Source organism: Oncorhynchus tshawytscha, linkage group LG02 (assembly GCF_018296145.1).
Source record: "Oncorhynchus tshawytscha isolate Ot180627B linkage group LG02, Otsh_v2.0, whole genome shotgun sequence".
Lineage (NCBI taxonomy): Eukaryota > Metazoa > Chordata > Actinopteri > Salmoniformes > Salmonidae > Oncorhynchus > Oncorhynchus tshawytscha.
The window spans coordinates 38,687,720-38,711,963 of NC_056430.1; the positions used below are offsets into that span (position 1 = coordinate 38,687,720).

The window sequence follows — 24,244 nt, forward strand, 5'->3', positions numbered from 1 at the left end:
CAGCATTACACATCCCTTCCTGTAAACATTACACATCCCTTCATGTCAGCATTACACATCCGCATCCCTTCCTGTCAGCATTACACATCCCTTCCTGTCAGCATTACACATCCCTTTCTGTCAGCATTACACATCCCTTCCTGTCAGCATTACACATCCGCATCCCTTCCTGTCAGCATTACACATCACTTCCTGTCAGCATTACACATCCCTTCCTGTAAGCATTACACATTCGCATCCCTTTCTCTGTCAGCATTACACATCCCCATCCCTTTCCCTGTAAGCATTACATTTCTGATTTTTAATTTTTGTAATTTAGCAGATGCTCTTATCCAGAGCAAGTTAGTGCCTTCATCTTAAGATAGCTAAGTGGGACAACCACATATCACAGGCATAGTAAATACATTTTTCCTCCATAAAGTCATTACACATCCCTATCCCTTCCTGTAAGCATTCAGCATTTTCCTTGATCATCACATTCACAACACAAGGTATGATATCAAAGCCTAGCATTTTGGGTAGCAAAACAACAATCCACTTGGCTGCCAGCTCATTTCTCCCAGTGCTCAGCTATAATTCAGCATTAATAGTAAAGCATTTATACTGACACTCCACACAATCCTTTAGTCTACAGGCTTTTAAAAAATCACATTCTGTAAGTGGGCTTTTACCCACTGGGCTTTTGTGTCACCTCAACCAAAGCCCCTCTAAAATCCATACCTGGAATACAAAAGTAGCTAACTATCGGCTTAGGGTGCCCAACCAGGTGTGAGCCATACAATCCATGCCATTGACATGACTTGCAAGCAGAGCCTCAGTCAGCTGAATTATTTATATGTGGCTCAATAGGCCTGCTGCCTAACTTCACTTTAATAATCCCCATGCATTACAGAGACTAGAGTACTCCACAACAGTCTCCCACGACCCGTACACGCTGTATGAATGCTATTTTCTCTGCTATCATACTCTCAGCCCAGCTGCTTTATTTATTCATGGTAACATATTGCAGCAGCAGTGGCAGTGGTAGTGGTAGGGAGCACACTGCACAGCTCTGCAGCTACAGCATCCTCTAGATGTGAAACTCCAGTCATCTGTGATATCTTCTGTTTCCAGACGTGTTTTACAACCAAAATGGGAACACTAAAGAAAAGCGGTGGCGGTGCAGAGATGTTCTGATAAGAGGGCGGATGTTTATCCCTCCTCCTACCTTCTGTAGGATTTGTATTTCGTTCCTTCTCGTCATCCATAACAGTTTTCATATAAACCCAGGCCTCTTTTCTCCTCCATTGCCCTCGGTCTCCGCTTTTGGTTATCCCTCCTCAGAGACAGGAAGTGATTGAACTAATGCTCCTAACGCTGGATCACACCATGACCTAATTTCACTGCTATAACAGCTAATGCAATAGAACATAATACAGATCCTCATAAGATACCAGAAAGCATATTACCATTAATTAATTATCACATTATTGAACAATCTGAATTATTGAGAAGACGTGCTTTAGCGGGAATTGGATTTGATCTACACCAAGATGTATAAAGTCTATTCATCCAAACTGGCTCTATATCGAAGACTTTTAAAACAAGCACAGAGAGAGATGTAGACGTAATCAGAAAGAGAGAGAGAGAGAGAGAGAGAGAGAGAGAGAGAGAGAGAACAGCCTGGGTTATCATGGTGACCTTTGGGTGAGAGGAGACAGACAACGCCATGATATAATTCCTGTAATCCTCACAGCTTCTGCTCATTCAACATGCATGTGGCGCACAGCAGAAATAGAAAATGAACAAGCACATGGACCACAGCCATCTTTCCTTTTGATGTGACGTTGTACAGAGTTAGTCTGCTTCATAGCACTACTTGTACTACACTACCTATGCTAATACTACTTTCCCCCATTGTCAAATAAAATTGCTGAATGGTTTTTGGTAACCTACCACTACCAAGTAGACTCTCCAGAACAAGAACAAACTGAAGCAGCCAGTTTAGTTCATCTACATCCAACTCTGACATCCCCAACTGCCACTCCAAATCTGTAACCTTTGGATTTTGACAGCCGGTGTACAGCATTCTGCGGGGGCATTTGGGGACGCAGCGGCAGTCTTCTATTCATGTGGTATTACTACCTGTGGACTGGTGCACCCTGGTCTCTTCCTGGCTGAGCTGCGGGCGCTCAATTTCACAGACACAGCACAACTCTTTAATTGGAGCACTATCAGCGTGAGCTAATGCCACTTCAATTACCTGCCCATAAACCCCATGGTTAAGACAGAGCAGCACTGCGGAGCCCACAGCTGACAGAGAGAGCAAAGAGAGTGAGAATGTCTGTGTGTTTGTGGCATAATTTGGAACTGGACACCAATATGAATATATATATTTACACCAATATTGTGTAAAGGGAAAAGCAAGGCAAGGCAACTCCCATGATGACTAATGGGGTAATGCTAGTCAGTCAGTATTCCCATGTCATAAAAGGCTCCCTAGAGTTGAATAGGATAAGTGTGTTGTAGGGAAAAAGTGACCCTAAGCTTAGTTCAGGGAAACATCCTATTTTACGATACAAGGATACAGGATATAATTATGGCACAGAGAGGATATCCAGATGATCTCCCCCGCATGTCTGAGAAACACACACAGGAAAATTTGATAGAGAAAAACAGATTTGGTTTGGAATCGTTGTCTGACAAGAGTGATTCCTGTTTGTTTACTAGTAACGTGGTGGCATTTGGTGACCCCTATGGTTCAGTGCTGGACGCTGTTGGCACTGAGTGGTTCGTGTGATTTCGCCAGTGACTAAATTCGGAGTGACAATCAGATTCTGAGTCTTGCTGTATGGCATGCTCTCATTAACATGACTCTGTCTTAACTTATAAATCACAAGAGGCTCCAGCATTGAAAACCGGCAGAGAGATTTCTCCGGCTATTCCATCATATCTGATTCTGAGATGCCCACTTTTCCATTCAGGCTAGAGGAAAGGGTTACAGGGGTCATCAAAGTTAATCTGCCATCAAGGAACAGTATGACATCAAGCCCATAGTAAACTATATGATAGAAAAAACATATTTCATCATCTACAATTCAATTTCATGTCATCTATTTCCCTGGGGAAATACATTATCTGTCAAAAAATATTACAATTTTTTTTTTTCATTCCAGGATTATAGACTATCTTTCAAGGAACATATCTTTTCGATTTCAACAACTGTGCATTTTCTTTAAATAAATCACCCTCGCAACTGACAGATTCAACTTTACTTTCCTGCCATATTGCAGATAGAAGTAATTAAGTCGAACAAAGTACCTTAGCTCAATTAGCCAACTAAGCCAACCTCTGAGTATCCCCCAGGTGAATATCCTGTCAGAAAGGAATGATAAATTACCTGCAATGGACCACTAACCAAAACATAGCAGTTAGTATGTTCAACACATCATACGAGTCACAACACACAAACATATCAGTGGCCATGTTTAATACAGTCACTCACAACACAACACAACACAACACAAACAAAAAGTCAAGGCCGGAGGGAGGGAGGCTGTTTGTTGGGCTTTTGAGCATACCTGACCCTGGAGAGTTTGGGTTCTGGTTGGTGGCTAGCAGTGTGATGAAGTCCTGGCAGGTATTGGGCTGCAACAGTGGGCTGTCGTCCAGACAGAGGTCAATGATGAGGGCTACCGCCTTCTCACAGTACATATCATGGTCCTCTCTCTCCTCCGCAGAACTCATTCTCCTCTGTGAGCCTGAGTCCCACACAGTCTTTAGCTCTCATCCAGGACTTGAGAAGTAAAGTGGAGGAAAAGCTAAGGCAGAAGAGGGATGGTGATGGTGATGGTGCTGCATGAAAAATAGATGCAACTTCCCGCTCTTCTCTTATTCTTGCTCTCTCTTTGCCTCTCAGGCTCCTGGATGTACAGCCAGTCAGTGTCAGTATGTGTGTCTTTGTGGGTGTCTGTGTGTGCATAAAAGAGAGTGTGTGGGAGGGGTCTTAATGAAGCAGTAGGACCCCCCAGGTATTCCCAGAGCAGGAGTGTTGCATCATACCATATGCATGCTGAGAAAAGAAGAGAAAGAGAGAGAGAGCTGACCCTCACATGTGCTCTATCTCTCTTTCTCTCTCTCTCTCTCATAGCATGTGGTAGGATACAGTATGAATATAAAGGAGCGATTGCTGTAGCTCTCCTCCTCTTTTTGTCTCTAGAGGTCTTTCCACAGACTGTGCGTGTATTTATCTTATGCTCATGGGTACATAAATGTGCAGTATGTAGAAGACTGTACATATTACTGTATTGTTACTGTAAATAGGGATGGGATTTACTGCATTTCATCAATTGAACTCAAATACTGTTCCCACTTTACATGTCTGCTGCATTTTTAATCATTCAGGTGTGATGTGCATGCAAATTAGTTCTCAGTTATTCAAAATAAGGTGTTAATGGTGATAAGGTGAAAAGTATTTCAGTGTGAGAAAAAATGAATATGAAAATGCCAGAAAATGCATACACATGCAATAAATTAACACATTAATTAAGTTTGTGCTGCTTTATTAGCTAATCCATTTATTTCAAAAACAGATAATGATATCAAATACAGCTGCTAACCCACTAATACTGCACCATGCAATTGACATGATACAACGTGAAAGCAGAGAGAGAGAGAGAGAGAGAGAGAGAAAGAGAGAAAGAGAGTGTCTAGAAGGAGAAATAGAGAGAGAAAGAGAGATGAGATGCTCCAGTCACAGAGGTCAGATTTACAGTATTCCTTATCTGAGTCAGGATTACAGAAATCGGAGTCCAGGTTAGGAATACATTGATTAATCGGCAACTACCGCAAAGATGATCGCCAGCACTCAGCAAAACATGCCCTCTGACATGGTAAAGTCACTTTACATATATGTGCTTTCATTCTTCTATTCAATAGTATTGTTAACGAAATACTGTACATAGGGAGCATCCATTGTTGAAAAGTCATACAGGGAAACTGATTTCTTCAGAAGAAGTTATAAAGTCTGTTATGAGTGTCATGCCTTGTGTTTCTCGGGTTAAAGTCACATTTCCCCTTGAATCTGTCTCCAACGGTATGCACGCTGTCCATGTGCATAGATCTATAGGCAACCATAATGAATTGAAGTATCTATGTGCTGTTGTTCCTTTCTTGCCCTCATAGTTACTGTTGTGCTGTTGACCTTTACTTGTTGGCCAGCTTTTGCATTTCTGGCATACAAAAAATGTTCTTACATGTTTTTCTTAGCAATTCTTGACTACTACATGCTGCAAAAAATAGTTTTGTTTCAAGAGAAAGTCGCAAACTATCTCATTTGTTAGTTTATTTGATCGTTTTTTTTGCTCATTTTAGTTATCATTAATGTTGTTCTCCTCTTTAAATCTCTCCTCCTCCATCTCTGTAGCATATTGCTGTGTTTTAATTAGCGAGAATGACTGTAGCTTAAATCTTCACAGTGGGATCTGATAGGCTATGTCAGTCCTTCCTTATCTACTCTGACTGCTATTATACAAGGCACAATTCGGAGATTATTATGCAGGGTGTCAGGGTTATCCAGGGAAGCGTTTGAATCACATTAATTGACATGGATGCGACACTCGACAGTGATTACATTTTTACTATACTTAATGAAGTGTCAGTGATTTGTTCAAGTTCTTGATGACTTCTTTTGTCATCAATGGTGCTAATGACAATGAAACCAACTCCCTCTCTTCTTCACTTTATTTTGTAACTCAACCTACCTACGTCTGAACCTAACAACTGTAGTGTGTGTGTTTGTGTGTGCACGTGCACGTGCACACCGGTATGTGTGTTTTCTCCATCAGAATGGTGTGGCTTACCATGGTCCTCCACGTAACTGGAGAGGCATTGGGATAGCTTTGATGGTGATCCTGATGATCATTTCACTGGTCATCCTGTCTGTCATCATGCTCACTCCTGGTAAGAGGAAAACAAGCTAGGCTCAGAGGCAGATGAGACTACAGTCTCTGGGTCTCCCAATACCCCCAACTAGCATACTCCTCAATACTATCAGTCCCAAGCCAAATCAGTCGGGTTTTGTCTGCTATATATTTAGCCTTACATTGAAATGCTTTGCTATTTGCTTTTCAAGACAACCAGTAGAATGAAAAACTATTTGACATAAAAAGTTACATTCATGAGTTTGATTCACTTTTGCCACTACAAAAATGAGATCCACCAAACAAAAACCTGATAAAAAAAAGCTTTTTATGAGAGTAATGTAATTACAGGAAATGTTGGCTCAATGGGAAATTAATAATCAAAAAGTCTTGTTCAATTTGTGTTCAATTTGGAGTTGGTGAGAGCAACTATATGAGTCTATTACAGTATTAAATACACAATTTCCTGGGTGAAAACGGATGAAATTGACCTGTATATCCACAAAACATCACCCATTGTCTTATACTCACCTCTGGGATCTGTCTGTCAGTGTTTGAAGTCTGTCTGGGAGTTGTAAACATCTGAAAACATCTGGAATGATCACACATGTTCAATGTAGAAAAAGACCTTTGCGCAGAGCAAAGAGCAAAAATGATAAAACGTGTGTGTTTAGTGAGAGTCTAAGTTTTTCCATCAATGGGGTCATAATCGTTTGTTGATCAAACTGTTCGGACTCTAAAGATGTTTTCATGAGAACAACCGATTTCGGTGTCCTCTTTGGTCTTACAAACACCGCTCTAAGTCAGCCTTCACCCATAGCACAGAATAATGTTGGGTAGCCACGGATTCAGCAAAAATAGATGCATCCAGACGATTTTTAGAAGCACTCAAAAATCGTCCACAAAATATTGGGACTGATTGTTAAAATGGAGCAATACATTTGGCATACATTATGCAGTATGGAAGCAGATTTATGCAATGTGTTATTTGTATTCATTTTGGCATGAATCTGCTTCCATATCAGAGTGGTATACTGTAGTACTAGGGGCATTTGTACCATTTCCTCCATTTGGCCCTTTCTTCCTGCTACTCATCCCTCTCTGTCTTCATCTTTGTTGCAGATGATTCTCTTCTTCTCCAGCGCTCCCGTCTTACTCTGGAGGACCTGGACAAAGACCATTTCAAAGTTCATGACGCCCATGTGACCTGGCTCAACGGTGAGGAGAGCCAGGCTTCCATGGCACAGATTTCATTTACAAAACATGCATGTCAAGCCTTAAATGATTGATATACTTTTTGACAGGCTGCCCACCTTGTGTAGCATACTGTACACCCTGTGGCTTCACTGTAACTTGACAGAATTTATGGAGCATTCTGATTGCGTCCCAAATGGCACTCTATTCCCTATATAGTGTACTACTTTTGACCAGGGCCGATATTGTAGTGTGGTAAATATTGAACATATAGGCTAAATCATATATACTGTACCTAACATGCAATCCATAATAAGACTATGCAATTAGCCTATTAAAATGTTTACCTGACTCCATAATGACAATTAATCAATATGCAAGAGACTCCAGTTGAGTTACAGGAATTGGAAGGTCAAGAAAGTTCTGTGAATGGAATTCTAAATCCAAGTGTATTTTATTAACATTGTAAAATAAACGGATTCACATAGAAGGCATAAGCTTAATTTACAAAGCATGAAAAAGTATTACAAGGCATTATCCTAGACATGATCAGAGAGGGAGAGAGAGAGAGAGAGAGAGAGAAAGAGAGAGAGAGAGAAAGAGAGAGAGAGAGACAGAGAGAGAGAGTGTATTTTTTAAATTTAACTAGGCAAGTCAGTTAAGAACAAATTCTTATTTACAATAACGACCTACCCTGGCCAAACCCGGTCGACGCTGAGCCAATTGTGCGCCACCCTATGGGACTTCCAATCACGGCCGGATGTGATACAGCCTGGATTCGAACCAGAGACTGTAGTGACGCCTCTTCATATCAAATCAAATTGTATTTGTCACATGCGCAAATACAACATGCGTAGACCTTACAGTGAAATGCTTACTTACAAGCCCTTAACCAACGATGCAGTTTTAAGAAAATACTTTTAAAAAAGTAACAAATAAAAGTAACAAATAATTAAAGAGCAGCAGTAAAATAACAATAGCGAAGCTATATACAGGGGGTACCGGTACAGAGTCAATGTGCGGGGGCAGCGGTTAGTTGAGGAAGTTGAGGTCATATGTACATGTAGGTAGCGTTATTAAAGTGACTATGCATAGATAATAACAGAGAGTGGCAGCAGCATAGAAAGGGGGTGGGGGGGAATTGCAAATAGTCTGGGTAGCCATTTGATTAGATGTTCAGGAGTCTCATTGCTTGGGGGTAGAAGCTGTTTAGAAGCCTCTTGGACCTAGACTTGGCGCTTGCCATGCGGTAGTAGAGACAACCGTCTATGACTAGGTTGACTGGAGTCTATGACAATTTTTAGGGCCTTCCTCTGACACCACCTGGTATGGAGGTCCTGGATGGCAGAAAGCTTGGCCCAGGTGATGTACTGGGCCGTACGCACTACCCTTTGTAGTGCCTTGCGGTCGGAGGCTGAGCAGTTGCCATACCAGGCAATGATGTAACTAGTCAGAATGCTCTCGATGGTACAGCTGTAGAACCTTTTGAGGATCTGAGGACCCATATCAAATCTTTTCAGTCTCCTGAGGAGGAATAGGTTTTGTTGTGCCCTCTTCACAACTGTCTTGGTGTGCTTATACCATGATAGTTGGTTGGTGATGTGGACGCCAAGGAACTTGAAACTCTCAACCTGCTCCACTACAGCCCTGTCGATGAGATTTGGGGCGTGCTCGGTCCTTCTTTTCCTGTAGTCCACAATCATCTCCTTTGTCTTGATCATGTTGAGGGAGAGGTTGGTGTCCTTGCACCACACGGTCAGGTCTCTGACCTCCTCCTTATAGGCTGTCTCGTCTTTATCGGTGATCAGGCCTACCACTGTTGTGTCATCTGCAAACTTAATGATGGTGTTGGTGTCGTGCCAGGCCATGCAGTTATAAGTGAACAGGGAGTACAGGAGGGGACTGAGCACGCACCTCTGAGGGGCCCCACGTGTTGAGGATCAGCATGGCGGATGTGTTGTTACCTACCCTTACCACTTGGGGGTGGCCCGTCAGGAAGTCCAGGATCCAGTTGCAGAGGGAGATGTTTAGTCCCAGGGTCCTTAGCTTAGTGAGGAGCTTTGAGGGCACAGTGGTGTTGAACACTGAGCTGTAGTCAATGAATAGCATTCTCACATACAGTTGAAGTCGGAAGTTTACATACACTCAATCAGTATTTGGTAGCATTTTCTTTAAATTGTTTAACTTGGGTTAAATGTTTTGGGAAGGCTTTCCTAAGCTTCCCACAATAAGTTGGGTGAACATTGGCCCATTCCTCCTAACAGAGCTGGTGTAACTGAGTCAGGTTTGTAGGCCTCCTTGCTCGCACACACTTATTTAGTTCTGCCCACACATTTTCTAAAGGATTGAGGTCAGGGCTTTGTGATGGCCACTCCAATACCTTGACTTCGTTGTCCTTAAACCATTTTGCCACAACTTTGGAAATACGCTTGGGGTCATTGTCCATTTGGAAGACCCATTTGCGACCAAGCTTTAACTTTCTGACTGATGACTTGAGATGTTGCTTCAATATATCCACATAATTTTCCTATCTCATGATGCCATCTATTTTGTGAAGTGCACCAGTCCCTCCTGCCGCAAAGCACCCCCACAACATGATGCTGCCAACCCCGTGCTTCACGGTTGCGATGGTGTTCTTCGGCTTGCAAGCCTCCCCTTTTCTCCTCCAAACATAACAATAGTCATTATGGCCAAACCGTTCTATTTTGTTTCATGAGACCAGAGGACATTCCTCTAAAAAGTATGATCTTTGTCCCCATGTGCAGTTGCAAACCGTAGTCTGGCTTTTTTATGGTGGTTTTGGAGCAGTGACTTCTTCCTTGCTGGGCGGCCTTTCAGGTTATGTCGATATAGGACTCGTTTTTACTGTGGATATAGATCATTTTGTACCAGTTTCCTCCAGCATCTTCACAAGGTCCTTGGCTGTTGTTCTGGGATTGATTTGCATTTTTCGCACCATAGTACGTTCATCTCTAGGAGACAGAACGCATCTCCTTCCTGAGTGGTATGACGACTGTGTGGTCCCATGGTGTTTATACTTGCCTACTATTGTTTGTACAGATGAATGTGATACCTTCAGGCATTTGGAAATTGCTCCCAAGGATGAACCAGATGGCCTACCAGATTTTTTTTCTGAGATCTTGGCTGATTTCTTTTGATTTTCTCATGATGTCAAGCAAAGAGGCACTGAGTTTGAAGGTAGGCATTGAAATACATTCACAAGTACACCTCCAATTCACTCAAATGATGTCAATTAGCCTACCAGAAGCTTCTAAAGAAAGCCATGACATTATTTTCTGACATTTTCCAAGCTGTTTGAAGGCACAGTCAACTTAGTGTATGTAAACTTCTGACCCAATGGAATTGTGATACAGTGAATTAGAAGTGAAATAATCTGTCTGTAAACAATTGTTGGAAAAATGACTTGTGTCATGCACTAAGTAGATGTCCTAACCAACTTGCCAAAACTACAGTTTGTTAACAAGAAATTTGTGGAGTGGTTGAAAAACAAGTTTTTATAACTCCAATCTAAGTGTATGTAAACTTCTAACTTCAACTGTATATTAATGATACAAATTGGCTGAAAGGAACTGGCATAAATAGAAAAACATACCAGTTTCATTTGAGGACAAAAATACAGTTTGCACCATACAGTTTGCAAAATAAATGGGAGGAGATTTTCGATGTACCAATTCCATGGCACATGGTTAATGAACAGGTACAGAAAACTACACTTGACTCAAAACTGAGTTTTTCAATTTAAATTATGAGTTTTAATGACTCCAACCTAAGTGTATGTAAACTTCTGACTTCAACTGTAGGTGTTCCTTTTGTCCAGGTGTGAAAGGGTAGTATGGAGTGCAATAGAGATTGCATCATCTGTGGATCTTTTGGGGCGATATGCAAATTGGAGTGGGTCTCGGGTTTCTGGGATAATGGTGTTGATGTGAGCCATGAACAGCCTTTCAAAGCACTTCATGGCTACAGACGTGAGTGCTACGGGTTGGTAGTCATTTAGGCAAGTTACCTTAGTGTTCTTGGGCAAAAGGACTATGGTGGTGTGCTTGAAACATGTTGGTATTACAGACTCAGACAGGGAGAGGTTTAAAATGTCAGCGAAGACACTTGCCAGTTGGTCATCGCATGCTCGGAGTACACGTCCTGGTAATCCGTCTGGCCCTGAGGCCTTGTGAATGTTGACCTGTTTAAAGGTCTTACTCACATCGGCTGCATAGAGCGTGATTACACGGTCGTCCGGAACAGCTGATACTCTCAATAATGTTTAAGTGTTACTTGCCTCAAAGTGATCATAGAAGTAGATTAGCTCATCTGGTATGCTCGTGTCACTGGGCAGCTCTCAGCTGTGCTTCCCTTTGCAGTCTGTAACAGTTTGCAAGCCCTGCCACGTCCGAAGAGCGTCAGAGCCGGTGTAGTACAATAAGATCTTAGTCCTGTATTGACGCTTTGACCATTTGATGGTTCATCGGAGGGCATAGCAGGATTTCTTATAAACTCCCGGATTAGAGTCCCGCTCCTTGAAAGCGGCAGCTCTACCCTTTAGCTCAGTGCGAATGATGCCTGTAATCCATGGGTTCTGGTTGGGGTATGTACCGACAGTCACTGCGGGGAAGACGTCACAGATGCGCTTATTGATTAAGCCAGTGACTGATGTGGTGTACTCCTCAATGCCATCGGAAGAATCCCGGAACATATTCCAGTCTGTGGTAGCAAAACAGTCCTGTAGCTTAGCATCTGCTTCATCTGACCACTTTTTTTTATTGACCGAGTCACTGCTGCTTCCTGCTTTATATTTGACTCATAAGCAGGAATCGGGAGGATATAATTATGGTCAGATTTGCCAAATGGAGGGCGAGGGAGAGATTTGTACGCGTCTCTGTGTGTGGAGTAATGGTGGTCTAGAGTTTTTTCCCCTCTGGTTGCACATTTAAAATGCTGATAGAAATGAAGTGAAACGGATTTAAGTTTCCCTGCATTAAATTCCCCGGTCACTAGGAGTGCGGCCTCTGAATGAGTGTTTTCCTGTTTGTTTATGCCAGCATCGGTCTGTGGTGGTATGTAGACAGCTACGAAAAATACAGATGAAAACTCTCTAGTTAGATAGGGTAGTCCACAGTTTATCATGGGATACTCTACCTCAGGCGAGCAAAACCTCAAGACTACCTTAGATAACGTTCACCAGCTATTGTATACAAATATACATAGACCCTTGTCTTACCAGAGGCTGCTATTCTATTCTGCCTATAGAGTGTATAACCTGCCAGCTGAATGTTATTCCTGTCGTCGTTCAGCCACGACTCTGTGAAAAATAAGATATTACAGTTTTTAATGTCCCGTTGGTAGGATATACGTACTTTTAGTTTGTTCCATTTATTTTCCAGCGATAATAGTACGGATGGCAAAGGCAGATTAGCCACTCGTCACTTGATCCTCACAAGGTACCCCAATCTCCTTCCACGAAATCTATGTCTCCTTCTACTGTGAATGACGGGGATGAGGGCCTGTTCGGGTGTCTGGAGTAAATCTCTCTCGTCCGACTCGTTAATGAAATATTATTTGTCCAATTCAAGGTGAGTAATCGTTGTTTTGATGTCCAGAAGCTCTTTTCGGTCATAAGAGATGGTAGCAGCAACAATATGTACAAAATAAGTTACATTCACCGCGAAAAAACAAACAAAATAGCATGGTTGGTTTAGAGCCAATAAAACGGCAGCCATCCTCTCCGGCGCCATTATTCTCATCTCAATGCATCCTCTTGCACTGAGATGCAGTGCCTTAGACCGCTGCGCCACTCGGGAGCCCTTATCTCACCAGCACAGGTCAGGGGACAAAGAAGAGAAAGAGACAATGAATCTAAGACCCTTTTATAAGAGTTGAATGTATTCAACATCTGAGTTATTGACTAATAGCATTGCTGTTGAGTTAACGCCCAATCAGATATCAGACATACAGGATGTAAAGACAACTGAACCTCTGTAACTCAGAAGTGTGACAAAACGGGGGTTGGAGAGATAATGCAGCATTCCTAAGACAACACAAAGGAAATCCTTGCATACAGTGTAAAGAGTCACTTCGGAGCTGCCCTGCAATATGGCTCTGGTCAAAAGTAGTGCAGTATGTAGGGCATAGGGTACCAATTGGGACACTTCATGCTGCTGTTGACATGCAGAGCACAGCACAGCTCATCAAGTCAACACAAATCATGAAACTGTCCTCAGGTTTGTTGTAGGGGACAACGTTACAATGTGAGAGAAGCTCAGTGTAAGTTTTATGGAATGTACTCTTGTAATTAATACATGTTGATGTTGACTGTTCTGCATCGTAGCTGCACTCTAGGGAATCAAATAACTCCCCCCAAGGGACTGACTATACTTCTGCCTCAAGGACCCCCTGCTACCTGTTCAATAATGGCCCAATTTTGACCCTAGTTAAGCACCCTCAAATGTAACATAATTCCCTTTTTATGCATTTTTCTCTATATGCATATTCCAAACTTGAACTTAAGCATGAGAATTGTGAGCTATTCACCTGTTATTAGTTTTGGGTAGAGATCGAATAAATGAAGGTGTGGCAGAGGTGCCTACAGATACCTGTATACTGACCTTGACTAAATTCCCTCTGAATTTCACCACCTTTACATGCCAGGAAACCATGAATAAGGTCTAGTGAACCAACCAGTTCCAAATAGAAAAAGCATCTACTTTATTTTTTCTGAAATAACACCATTCTCTGTAATTCACAACTCTATAAGAGTGATTGATAAGAGCTAGGTAAATGAGTAATCCATTTGGATAAGAGAATTGTAAATATAAACTACACTTGTTTTGGATATGTTTGACCTTATAATTGCTGGAGACAAATGTGAAACCAGTCATATGGCAGCAAACTGAAGCATATCAACATATCAACTTTCCCACACTAATGTTTATGAAACGCTGTGCCATTATGCAGAATTTAAATTGTACTGCCTTTTAACTTGCAGGGATGGACACTCTCAAATATCCCAAACTATCACAACTCAGGATAAGACCCAGATGCAGACAGCTAGAGTCACATACATTTATTAACCCAAACAGGGGGCAGGCAAGAGACAGATCAAAGGCAGGCAGAGGTGTGTAATCCAGGGTAGATTCAATTAGGCTACATGTATTTTGTTCATATTGTCAACTGTTACTAATTCTCCCTATTATAATCCTATGTACACTAATCTTCCAACATTATATTGGAAGAATGTGGCAATCAGAATGAATCAAACCACCATTTTCTTTCATGCATAAAGGCTCTCCAAACCTGTTCTTTTTTAATTCATAAATACTTTCCTAACCCTAAATAATCTACAAGTATTTTCAAATCTACCAATTGCTGCTGAAACAAAGACAGATATGCAGGTATTTAGATGGCTTTCTTTCATTTATCCCTATTATTCTGAACCCGTTCTCTCGATATAGTCTTCTGAGTCTGTCGACAGAATTCGAACTAAAATGTACACTGTATTTATAGGGATGGCTTAAGATAAATATATTGAAAACCCTATTGAATGAAAACTCCATGAGAAAATCTGTCGGCCTGCAAGTGGGATGGTTTTCAGCGCTTCTCCCTCCTAAAAAGCCTGTTACACACCTTCATATGGTGAGTTTGAATACCAACTACTGAGAAGTGCGTAGGAAAGGCGTACGTAAGAAAGGTGTAATTTCCTAAATTGGAATTATTAGAACAGTTTCCAATCCCTAACATAACCATCTGAGGCATTGATGAAAGATTGCTCATTGAATTAAGAAATCTATTAACAAAATACACATATGTGTGTCACATACAGTACATGTACAATACATGTATATTTGACATAAATCCAATGGCCTCTATATTACTTTGCAGTTTATTCGTTTAGCAGACACTCTCTTTACTTTAGGATAATCAGGACGGTTTCCTGATTAAACATCATTCTCAATGGGAAGTCTCAATCCAAAGTGTTTTTGTTGTTATCCACGACTAGGCTTAATCTGGGTCTGGGAAACCAGTCCTTCATGTTTCAACAACCACTCTGTCTTCAGTCTATTTGCCAGTCTCACCACTGCATGGCTTCTACTCTAACTCCCCTCTGTAGATGATGAGGTGGCCTTTCGCACCAGGGAAGGGCACATCCTGAAACACAGCCTGAGTGAGAACCTCACCATCGCTCTGCTGGGTGGCAGCATCCTAGTGAGTACAGACGGAACAAACAAAACTCTGCGCCAAGGTGGTTGATTGACAGACTGATGGATCTTCGGCATACATATCCATACTCCCAGTCTCCCACAGGTGTCAACTTGAATTTGAGAAATAATCACTCCTCCCGCTGCAGTTTTTATTTGCATTTTGATATATTTCTTTCTGTTTTACAAGAATCTGAATGACACAAAGTTTCAAGTGTCACCAGACCAGAAGTATATTCTGCTGGCGTACAACTTGCATCTGGTAGGTAATGTTTAACAGTCAGCGTATCTATTGAGGAATATTTCAAGACAAAACTGGCAACTTACTGCTGATTTGTATCCATACATCCACCCCCGTTTAAATAGACTGATTCAATTCTGCTCTAAGCAACGTCTTTCATCTTTTAACAGGATATTTGAATTAAGATGGAACTAAGCTAAGATTATTGAGAGAAAACAAACAAATCAGAACACTGTTATGCTCCCAAAGGGCTTGTTTTATCCCATTCAGAATCTGGCACTCTTTTGGGATGAGCCTTTATTGTTCTTAAAGACTTGGAAATGCCTCAATGCAAAGAATATAAAATATGTGGCAGCACCAGCAGCTATGTAACTGAGTTACCATTCTATCCATGGTAGCTATTATTGGAAACTATTTGGACTGTGTAGTCATTTTAGGCAAGTTCTTTACTGTTGATTTGATTATATTCCTCTTCTCTGCCCTTGATAGGTGTTCTCAAAATCATTTTCAGCTTCCTATGTCATTTACAGTGTGGGGACAGGGTAAGTATTATTGATAGCATAATAATGTATTCCTATATTGTGCAATCAATCCAAACCAACACATCCAAATGTAATATGATGCATAACAGGTCATCTGGTAATTTAACAGTTTACTTCAGCCAATACCATTAATTAAAAAAAGAACTTGTTGTGTATGCATGTATTTGTGTGTATATTCTCATGCATGTCTGTGTTTGTTTCTCGCAGGGAATTTCTTGAGCTAAACCCACACAGAGTGGAGCCATCTGCTCTTCAATATGCCGCATGGGGTCCCCATGGAAATCATTTGGTGAGGCCCTAAGGCAGGAGTACACAACATGCGGCCCACAGCCCAAATACGTCCCGAGAGATGCTCTTTTTTGGCCCATTATGTTCACACACTGTATGTTAATTTGTGTGTGTTATATTTACACTGAGTTACATAGGCATTCTGTTATTTTGGCAGATCTACATCTTTCAGAATAACCTCTACTACCAGCCCGGTGTGTACAGTGGTCCTGTGCGTCTCAGCACTACAGGCAGTGGGTCTGTTATCAACGGGCTGTCAGACTGGACATATGAGGGTGAGAGAGACGCTGCCTTTGTGGAGTAAAATCATACTTACTTACTTAGTCCTCTTCTTCCCGGGTAGGACATAAGGCTGCAACAATCTTCTGCCACTGGAGTCTGTCTTTGGCCACAGCTTGCGCCCTGTGCCATGAGAGACCCAGCTCATCCAGCTCAGCCGCCACTGATCGTCGCCATGTAGTTTTTAGCATGCCTCGTTTGTGCTTTTCTGTTAGTGTCCACCTGACAGAACAACACCATATACATCACATATATATTTTGTCATATACTATACTTTACCTCATAAATGATAATAGATCTATAATATGCAATGTATATGAATGTAAAGTACTTGAATGTGCCCATCATCACAAATTAAGTTCCCATGTAGAAACATTACATTCTTATCGATCTATATTAAGAATTGGTGAGCTAGAGTCTGTATACTATATACAGTAGATGGGCCCATTTACACCTGCTACTGCATGTTGACTGTCATGTCATGTGTTTCCAGAAGAGATCCTCCAGACGTACCCTGCCTACTGGTGGTCTGGAGACGGGGTACGGCTGGCGTACCTGTCCATCAATAACACACACACACCCTATGTGGAGATCCCTCGTTTTACTGGAGGGCCATACCCCACAGGAGCCTACTATCCATACCCTAAGGTTAACTGTATAATAACAATAATAATAATAATGTCAATAAAGACTACTTTTATACACCTTAACTTAGATCAATTCCAAGGTCATCTCCTCTGCAATAAATCCTCTTGGCAGAGGCTACAATAAGATGAATTGAGGTCAATACAAAATGTCTTTGAACAATGTTATCTATGCAGAATGTGTTGATGTGCATCCTTCCCTTCCAGGCAGGAGATAATATCCCTGCAGTTACTCTTTACGTGGTGAACGTCTTCAGCCCTGCTCACACTCTGAGGATGACTGCTCCAGTCTCACTCAAAAACAGGTACTGTAGGTACTCATTTAAATCAGTGTATTTATTCTCTCCATATGTAAATAGTCAGACCTAAATCTCGGTGTTTCTCCCTTGTCTTTCTGTCTGCCTGCCTGTGTCCAGAGGTCATTACATCTCCATGGTGAAATGGACCAGTGGGACCAGGCTGGCTGTGCGTTGGTTGAACCGGGTCCAGAACCAGTCTGTTCTCTCTGTGTGCGAGGCCACCACTGGAGTCTGCTCACAGGTGATATAAACTATTTGCTGTATCAATTCATGTGAACAAAAGGGCGCGTGACTGGAATTTAGCAAAAAGCACATTTCACTTCCTTGTGGGACTACCTGACTGATTGTTAGAATTTAAGTGACCGACATAGGCCTACAGATTTTCAACAAAACACAATAAATATTGGCTGACTTCACATATTACTTTTTTAGTCATAACAGAAATGTATCATTATTTGAGGCACTGATCAGTTGTATAGGGAGTAGATCCATAATTTCTAGCAGCTGGATATGATCCATGTGATTCATATGGATGTTTACTGGTTGTCAATGATATGTATGAGTGAATAAATCAGAGATTCCTTCTATATTTTGAATGCCTTTTTCTGTTGCAACCCTCACAGAAACGCAAAATGACCATGGATGTCTGGCTAGGGCAACCACAGGTAAATTCTGCCTACTAATCACTTTAACCAAGATCAACCAAAAGGCTGAATCTATTCACAGAAAATGTATAAGAAATGGGAAAACTTGCTGTGTTTCATTACACTTTTCAAGACCGTCATTATATGTAGCGAACCTTAGTCTGTATTAAAGCATTTAGAGCTCCTCAATTTTCAAATGCTGGTTTTAGTTTTCCTGGACAAGTAAGAACCCTGAGGGGAGGAATTGCCTATTCTAATCATTAAGTGATTCGATTCAATTAAATTAATGTGGTTGCATGAAGACAAGATAAATTAAGACAAGAGGAAGACATGAATACAAGATAAATGGATTTCAGTGGGACTTGGAGGGAGAGAAATGGAATACTAAAATGAGTAGTGTTAAGTAATGGGAATGAGTCGAGATGATTTGGGCCCACAGTTTCTCTTCTGACCACGTGGCCTTCGGGTCTGGTCAGATCACATTGACAGGAAAACCTCTACTAGGCCCTAGATCAAGGATGGGCAACTCACGTCCTCGGGGGCCTGATTAGTGTCATTAGTGTTAGCCCCAGCTAACACACCTGACTCCAATAATCAACTAATCATGATCTTCAGTTTCAAATGCAATTAGTTGAATCCTCTGTGTTTGCTCAGGATGGGGAAAAAGTGTGCCACCACTCTGACCCCCGAGGACTGCAGTTGTCCATCTCTGCCCTAGATACTGTATGATGACTAACAACTGTGGAAATTACTCTTTCCGGCCAACAGGAGGCGCCCCTCTTCTCTAGAGACGGCTCCATGTTCTATGTCACTCTGCCTGCGGCACAAGGGGGTCATGGAGAGTATCGACACATAGCTGTCCTCCCTACTCAGGTCAGAGTTGCGTTTCAGCCTTATCTACCTTGCTTTATCTTATTTGGCCCAAGTCAGTCTATTTTGATTGGCTAGGGTTTTCTCCTCACTACCCTCTTTCACAATGACCCCTTCATCTACCTTTAACTCCTTCGCTCCCTCCCTCTTACAAGGTCTCTATCTCCGTGTCCTTGGCTTGTCTCTCTCTCTCTCTCTCTAACTCAATTTCTCTCTCCCTGCAGCCTTTGACTACCCCAATGTCTCCACGATTCCTGACATCAGGCCACTGGGATGTGATGTCACTCTGTGGCCTGGATGAAGACGCAGAGAAAATGTAAGAGGAGTAAAGAGATTTGCTTATCCCTAGCATTTGCTGGTGTGACTGCAGATGGCATTAATGTGACCACAGCACATCAGTCTGATATGGTTTCTGTCTGTTTGCAGATACTTCATCAGCACAGAGGCATCCAAACACAGCAGACATCTTTACAGGTAAATATGCACAAGGCCCTATAATTATACCATAATCCATAAATAGATCAATATGTTTTTCCTGACCACGTGACCTGACCAGCAAAACTCTAAGCACTAGCCAAGACTTTATCCTGGTAAAGTCCCTTGGTCGGGAGTAACTCAGGTCCATAAGAAATGTTTACATCGTTCAGTCTGAATGGTTTCTATTCACTGTTCCTCTCTCTCAGTGTGAACCTCTGGGGTTTTTCTCAAAGACACTGTCTTACCTGCACACTCTCAGAGACCTGCCGCTTCTACAAGCCACAGTTCAACCCCAGCCTCACTCGCGTTATCCTCCACTGCTTGGGTGAATCTCTCTCTCTCCGTCTCTCTTTCTCTCTTTCTTTCCTTTTTTCTGTCCTTCACCTTGATCTCTTTGTTGTAGGCCCTGGCATCCCCAGAGTGACTGTCCACAGCACCAGAGAACATTTCAGTGAGTTCTACACAAGTTGTTTTTCATGTTTTAATATGTCTACTAGGTTTCATAATTGAGCTACGGTATATACAGTATACATGCTTCCTGTATGTATGGCCCCACATTCTATCTTTACTCATTTTTTTTTTTTTTTTTTTTTAACTAATTTTTTTTTTTTTAAACAAATGGGATGGGAAAGACTAAGGGGAGTATATGTGTTGGTGGCCATTTTCGAGCTGATTACATTGAACACTGTTTGACTGTAGCCTTCGTCCTGTCCTTAACTCACAACTTCAATTAGCTATTTGACAATATATTGTCTGAGCAGAGGTTGATATTGAGCACAATCTAATATGTGTAGATGTCTTACAATGTCTACAGCTGTAGCCCTAAAACACTTGAATGATTGTTATTTCAGCCAGATGTTTTATGTTCAGTATTCAGTCACTGGTGAGGATGCTTCCCAAACAGCACACTATCCCCTACATAGTGCATTGCACTCCTTTTGACCAAAGTCCTATGGGCCCTGGTCAAAGGTAGTGCACTGTAAGGGGGATAGGGTGCCATTTGGGACGCAAACTGAGTGTTGTTTTCTTAGGGTACAAGGTTCTGGAAGACAACAAGCCTCTGTCTGAGGCCCTGAAGGGCAAACGGCTCCCCATCACACACTACAGCACCATTACAGCTGACCACTATGGTACAGTAAACACTGAGGAAACCACTCTTTTTCTTAGAGAACTTATTATGACTTACTATGAATTGAGAACAACTGTGGTATCCATGTTGCAGATATGCATCTAAAGCTGGGTCTACCACAGGGGTATGAAGAAGGCCTACATCCTCTCCTCATCATCGTGTAAGATCTGCAAAAAGAAGCAAGCATGAAAATGTGAAACACAAATGCAAACTTTAACGGTTTTGCACTGAGATAAGAAATGGGCATCGAAACAAAGACCTTGCAAGCTAACATTTCATAACGATAAGATCAATATTTTTGACACAGGTGTCCTCCAAATATGAATATTTATTAACACAAAAGCTCCATAACCTCCTACATTTTTATTTAACCTTTATTTAACTAGACAAGTCAGTTAAGATCAAATTGTTATTTATAATTGCGGCCTACCCCGGCCAAACCCGGACGACGCTGGGCCAATTGTGCGCCGCCCTATGGGACTCCCAATCACCGGTTGTGATACAGCCTGGAATCGAATCAGGGTCTGTAGTGACGCCTCTGGCACTGAGATGCAGTGACTTAGACCGCTGCGCACTCAGTGTATTCACTTCTCCTCCACTTAACTTTGTTGACTTCCTGATCCCATTTCCTTTCTTCTCATCTCTGTCTGTGTGTCTCAGGGATGGAGCCCCTGACACTCAGGCAGTCACAGACCGTTTCTCTCTGGGCTGGCCCCAGGTCCTCTCCAGTATCCACAGTGTAGCTCTGGCCTGGGTGGACGGCAAAAGTGGGGCGGCACACGGCCTGAGGTCACCTAACCTTGACCCCAGGAAACTCAGCTACCAGAGAGTCAAAGACCTGCTGAGCGTAGTAGAGTGAGTAATCAATGATGACTACAGCTTAGATTTCAGCAGCATCTAAATAATTTCTTAGTCATACTGTATTTAAGCAAGAGTCATTCCATGTCATCCAAAACTGTTTCAAAGCAAATTTTCTGCAATTCTACACATTTTACCATTGGGGCTGAGAGAAAAAATTGCAGTTATTACATTTTTTTCAGGTTTTCTACACATTTTGCCATGAGATTGAGTGAAAATATGCAGTTTAAAAGCTAATTTCCTGCAATTCTACACATTTTTCCATGGCCAATGCCATGTTATTATGCTAACTGAGTGATTCAAACATTACAACAAAATCAATGGGGGCATGACATTTTTTTACTTTAGATTCTCTGACTGTCTAGTTTTTATTTTGGTGTTCGTTTTCAAAGACGATCTTATGAAAAAATATATAGCTCATTATCTTTTCTACATACTTTATATCTGGTTTTAGTCATTTAAATTTACACTGAAGATGTTTTACTATCCTGAAATGACTATACTTTAAAAAATATATATATAGGGGACACCCTGTATTTCAAAAGAATAATATTTCAGGAATGCTGGTCATATCTGTCACTAACTACAAAAACAATTTCAGAACAATCTGAGATTGTGGGTGTCGAAATCCTCTTTCTTGTGCTTTTTGAGGTGGAAAGACCCCAATGTATTCTTTGCTACAGGTGGTTGTTGGAGTTGCCGTACATTGATAACAGAAGAATTGCGCTGTATGGAAAGGTATAGGGTCTATTTCCAACTATATTGCTGCATTGATTCTAGCAGACCCAGCCAAAGTGAAAAAAAAATAGCTTAAAACATCCATGTTAGATCAAACAGTATTCTGTATGTAGTCACCTCTGGATGTGAGTACCCCACCATTTATCTTTTCAACAGGCATTTGGTGGACTTCTGACACTGAAGATGATGGCAGCAGCCAACATATTTAAATGTGCTGCAGTGATGGCTCCAATCACAGACTTCAAAATCTACAGTACGTCCACCAACATTTAGGAGTAATCTGTGTTGCTTTTCATCTTTGTTCTTGTGATTAGACGTACTGTGTCTGACAGTTTGTTACACTATTATTCAATCCTATACCTACCCCAGTTCTTACTTGGTTTATCTTTTAGAGTTTGTTATCGATTTATAAACAATAATGACTTCCATAATAGATGCTGCTTTCTCTGAGAGACACCTGGGTCTTCCAGCCACTCAGGAGAGCTTCTACAAGGTAAGTCAAGATCTTGTTCTTCAAATTGATTGTAAAGTATAAGATGGTGTAACATCGTCTCTCTCACATGCACTCAACTTGTCCCTTTAGTCTTCCTTTGAACGAAAAACAGGTTGTGACTAGACGGAGTACAACTAAGACCAGAAGTGACATTTCGTAGCAGGTTAGGAGAGCATTTTTGCTAACCCTTTCCTAACTTTAATCTAATTCTCCTAACCTGCTACGCTAATTATCCTAACCTGCTGTGTAAAGTCTCCTAACATGCTACGAAAAAGTAACTTCTGGTCGTAGCTGTATTCCACCTAGTCAGCATTCTAAAAACCTTAGTTCAACATTTCTCCTCAGGATGCCTCTTTGCTGGATGATGTGGTCAATCTGAGGGACAAGAACTTCCTCCTTTTACATGGAACCGCAGATGGTGAGAACTTTTATGATCTATTCAACTATTCAACTAATATTTAGGGGAACACTTTCAGAAGTGCCACAAAAATAAAGACATACCCCACATGAGATATTGAATGGATCTACTTGCACATATTTGTGAAGTAACACTTCCATCTTGAACTTCTATCTCGTCTGTTTTCTGTTTACTTTTTTCTTGTAGCACATGTCCACTTCCAGCACACTGCCGAGCTCATAGACCGTCTGGTGTCAGCAAAGGCCAACTACTCTCTGCAGATTTACCCTGACGAGGGCCACGTTTTGAGACGGAGCCACAGTGATCAGCACTTCCGGCGCACCCTAACAAACTTTCTCCAGGACTGTCTGGCTCCTATGCCCCCTCAAAAGTCTGATGGACAGGAGGATGACTGAGAGCTACCCTCCCAAACATTTACATCCAACAACAAAACACCAAAACACCATACTTCCATCCTTTTGACCTTGAGGATTTTGCATGAGGGAAATGTGAAAAGGCATGTAGTGTGAAGGGAAAGCATGCTCTCAAATGTCTCATGTTGAGTAGAGTTTGCATTTTTGTATTTAAATAGCTGACTAAACTCAACTCCATGGTGAAGGAAATTAAACTTCCTTGGAGTTTAGTCATCTAGTATTTAGCATGACCCATATTGCAGAACCTGATTATTGCAAAAATCCTTAAGAATTTGTTCTTGTTTCCTAAGTGCATTTGAGATGGTAATAAATAGTTTGATGTTATCTGGTGGTGATAGATTGTTTAAATCAAATCAAATAAAATGTTATTTGTCACATGCTTCGTAAACAACAGGTGTAGACTAACAGTGAAATGCTTACTTATGGGCCCTTCCAGATAGCATGGTGGGTAGGAGCGTTGGGCCAGTAACCGGAAGGTTGCTGGATGGAAACCCTGACAAGGTAAAAGATCTGTTGTTCTACCCCTGCGCAAGGCAGTTAACCAACAGTTCCCTGGGCGCCAATGACGTGGATGTCAATTAAGACTGCCTCCCACACCTCTCTGATT

General features: G+C 41.6%; 2 protein-coding genes across 2 annotated transcripts in view; one reads left to right on the forward strand and one right to left on the reverse strand.

The window, feature by feature from the left end:
* The window catches only part of syt6b (synaptotagmin VIb), a 54,603-nt gene extending 50,665 nt beyond the window's left edge, over positions 1-3,938 (reverse strand). Inside the window, exon 1 of the mRNA XM_024375616.1 lies at positions 3,561-3,938. Within this exon, the coding sequence (XP_024231384.1) occupies positions 3,561-3,726 (166 nt within the window). The 5' untranslated portion in view covers positions 3,727-3,938. The remainder of the gene's footprint in view (positions 1-3,560) is intronic.
* An 894-nt stretch (positions 3,939-4,832) lies between these two features.
* Positions 4,833-23,915, forward strand: LOC112262775 (inactive dipeptidyl peptidase 10-like). The gene is made up of 22 exons (XM_042305205.1): positions 4,833-4,871; positions 5,826-5,940; positions 7,023-7,118; positions 15,217-15,311; positions 16,035-16,087; positions 16,295-16,376; positions 16,533-16,650; positions 17,148-17,302; positions 17,506-17,603; positions 17,715-17,838; positions 19,010-19,114; positions 19,336-19,427; positions 19,538-19,585; positions 19,822-19,913; positions 20,620-20,718; positions 20,811-20,877; positions 21,378-21,564; positions 22,188-22,313; positions 22,470-22,566; positions 22,748-22,806; positions 23,152-23,224; positions 23,411-23,915. The coding sequence occupies exons 1-22, from the start codon at positions 4,833-4,835 to the stop codon at positions 23,617-23,619; spliced, it is 2,229 nt and encodes a 742-aa protein (XP_042161139.1). The 3' UTR covers positions 23,620-23,915.
* Positions 23,916-24,244: the final 329 nt, after the last annotated feature.

Bases quoted from the DNA above. Each gene is read 5' to 3' on its own strand.
- LOC112262775 (XM_042305205.1), top strand. From the start codon at position 4,833: ATGATCGCCAGCACTCAGCAAAACATGCCCTCTGACATG. The intron at 16,651-17,147 runs GTGAGAGAGACG...ATGTGTTTCCAG, and splicing joins GTCAGACTGGACATATGAGG to AAGAGATCCTCCAGACGTAC. The intron at 22,567-22,747 runs GTACGTCCACCA...CTTCCATAATAG, and splicing joins CACAGACTTCAAAATCTACA to ATGCTGCTTTCTCTGAGAGA.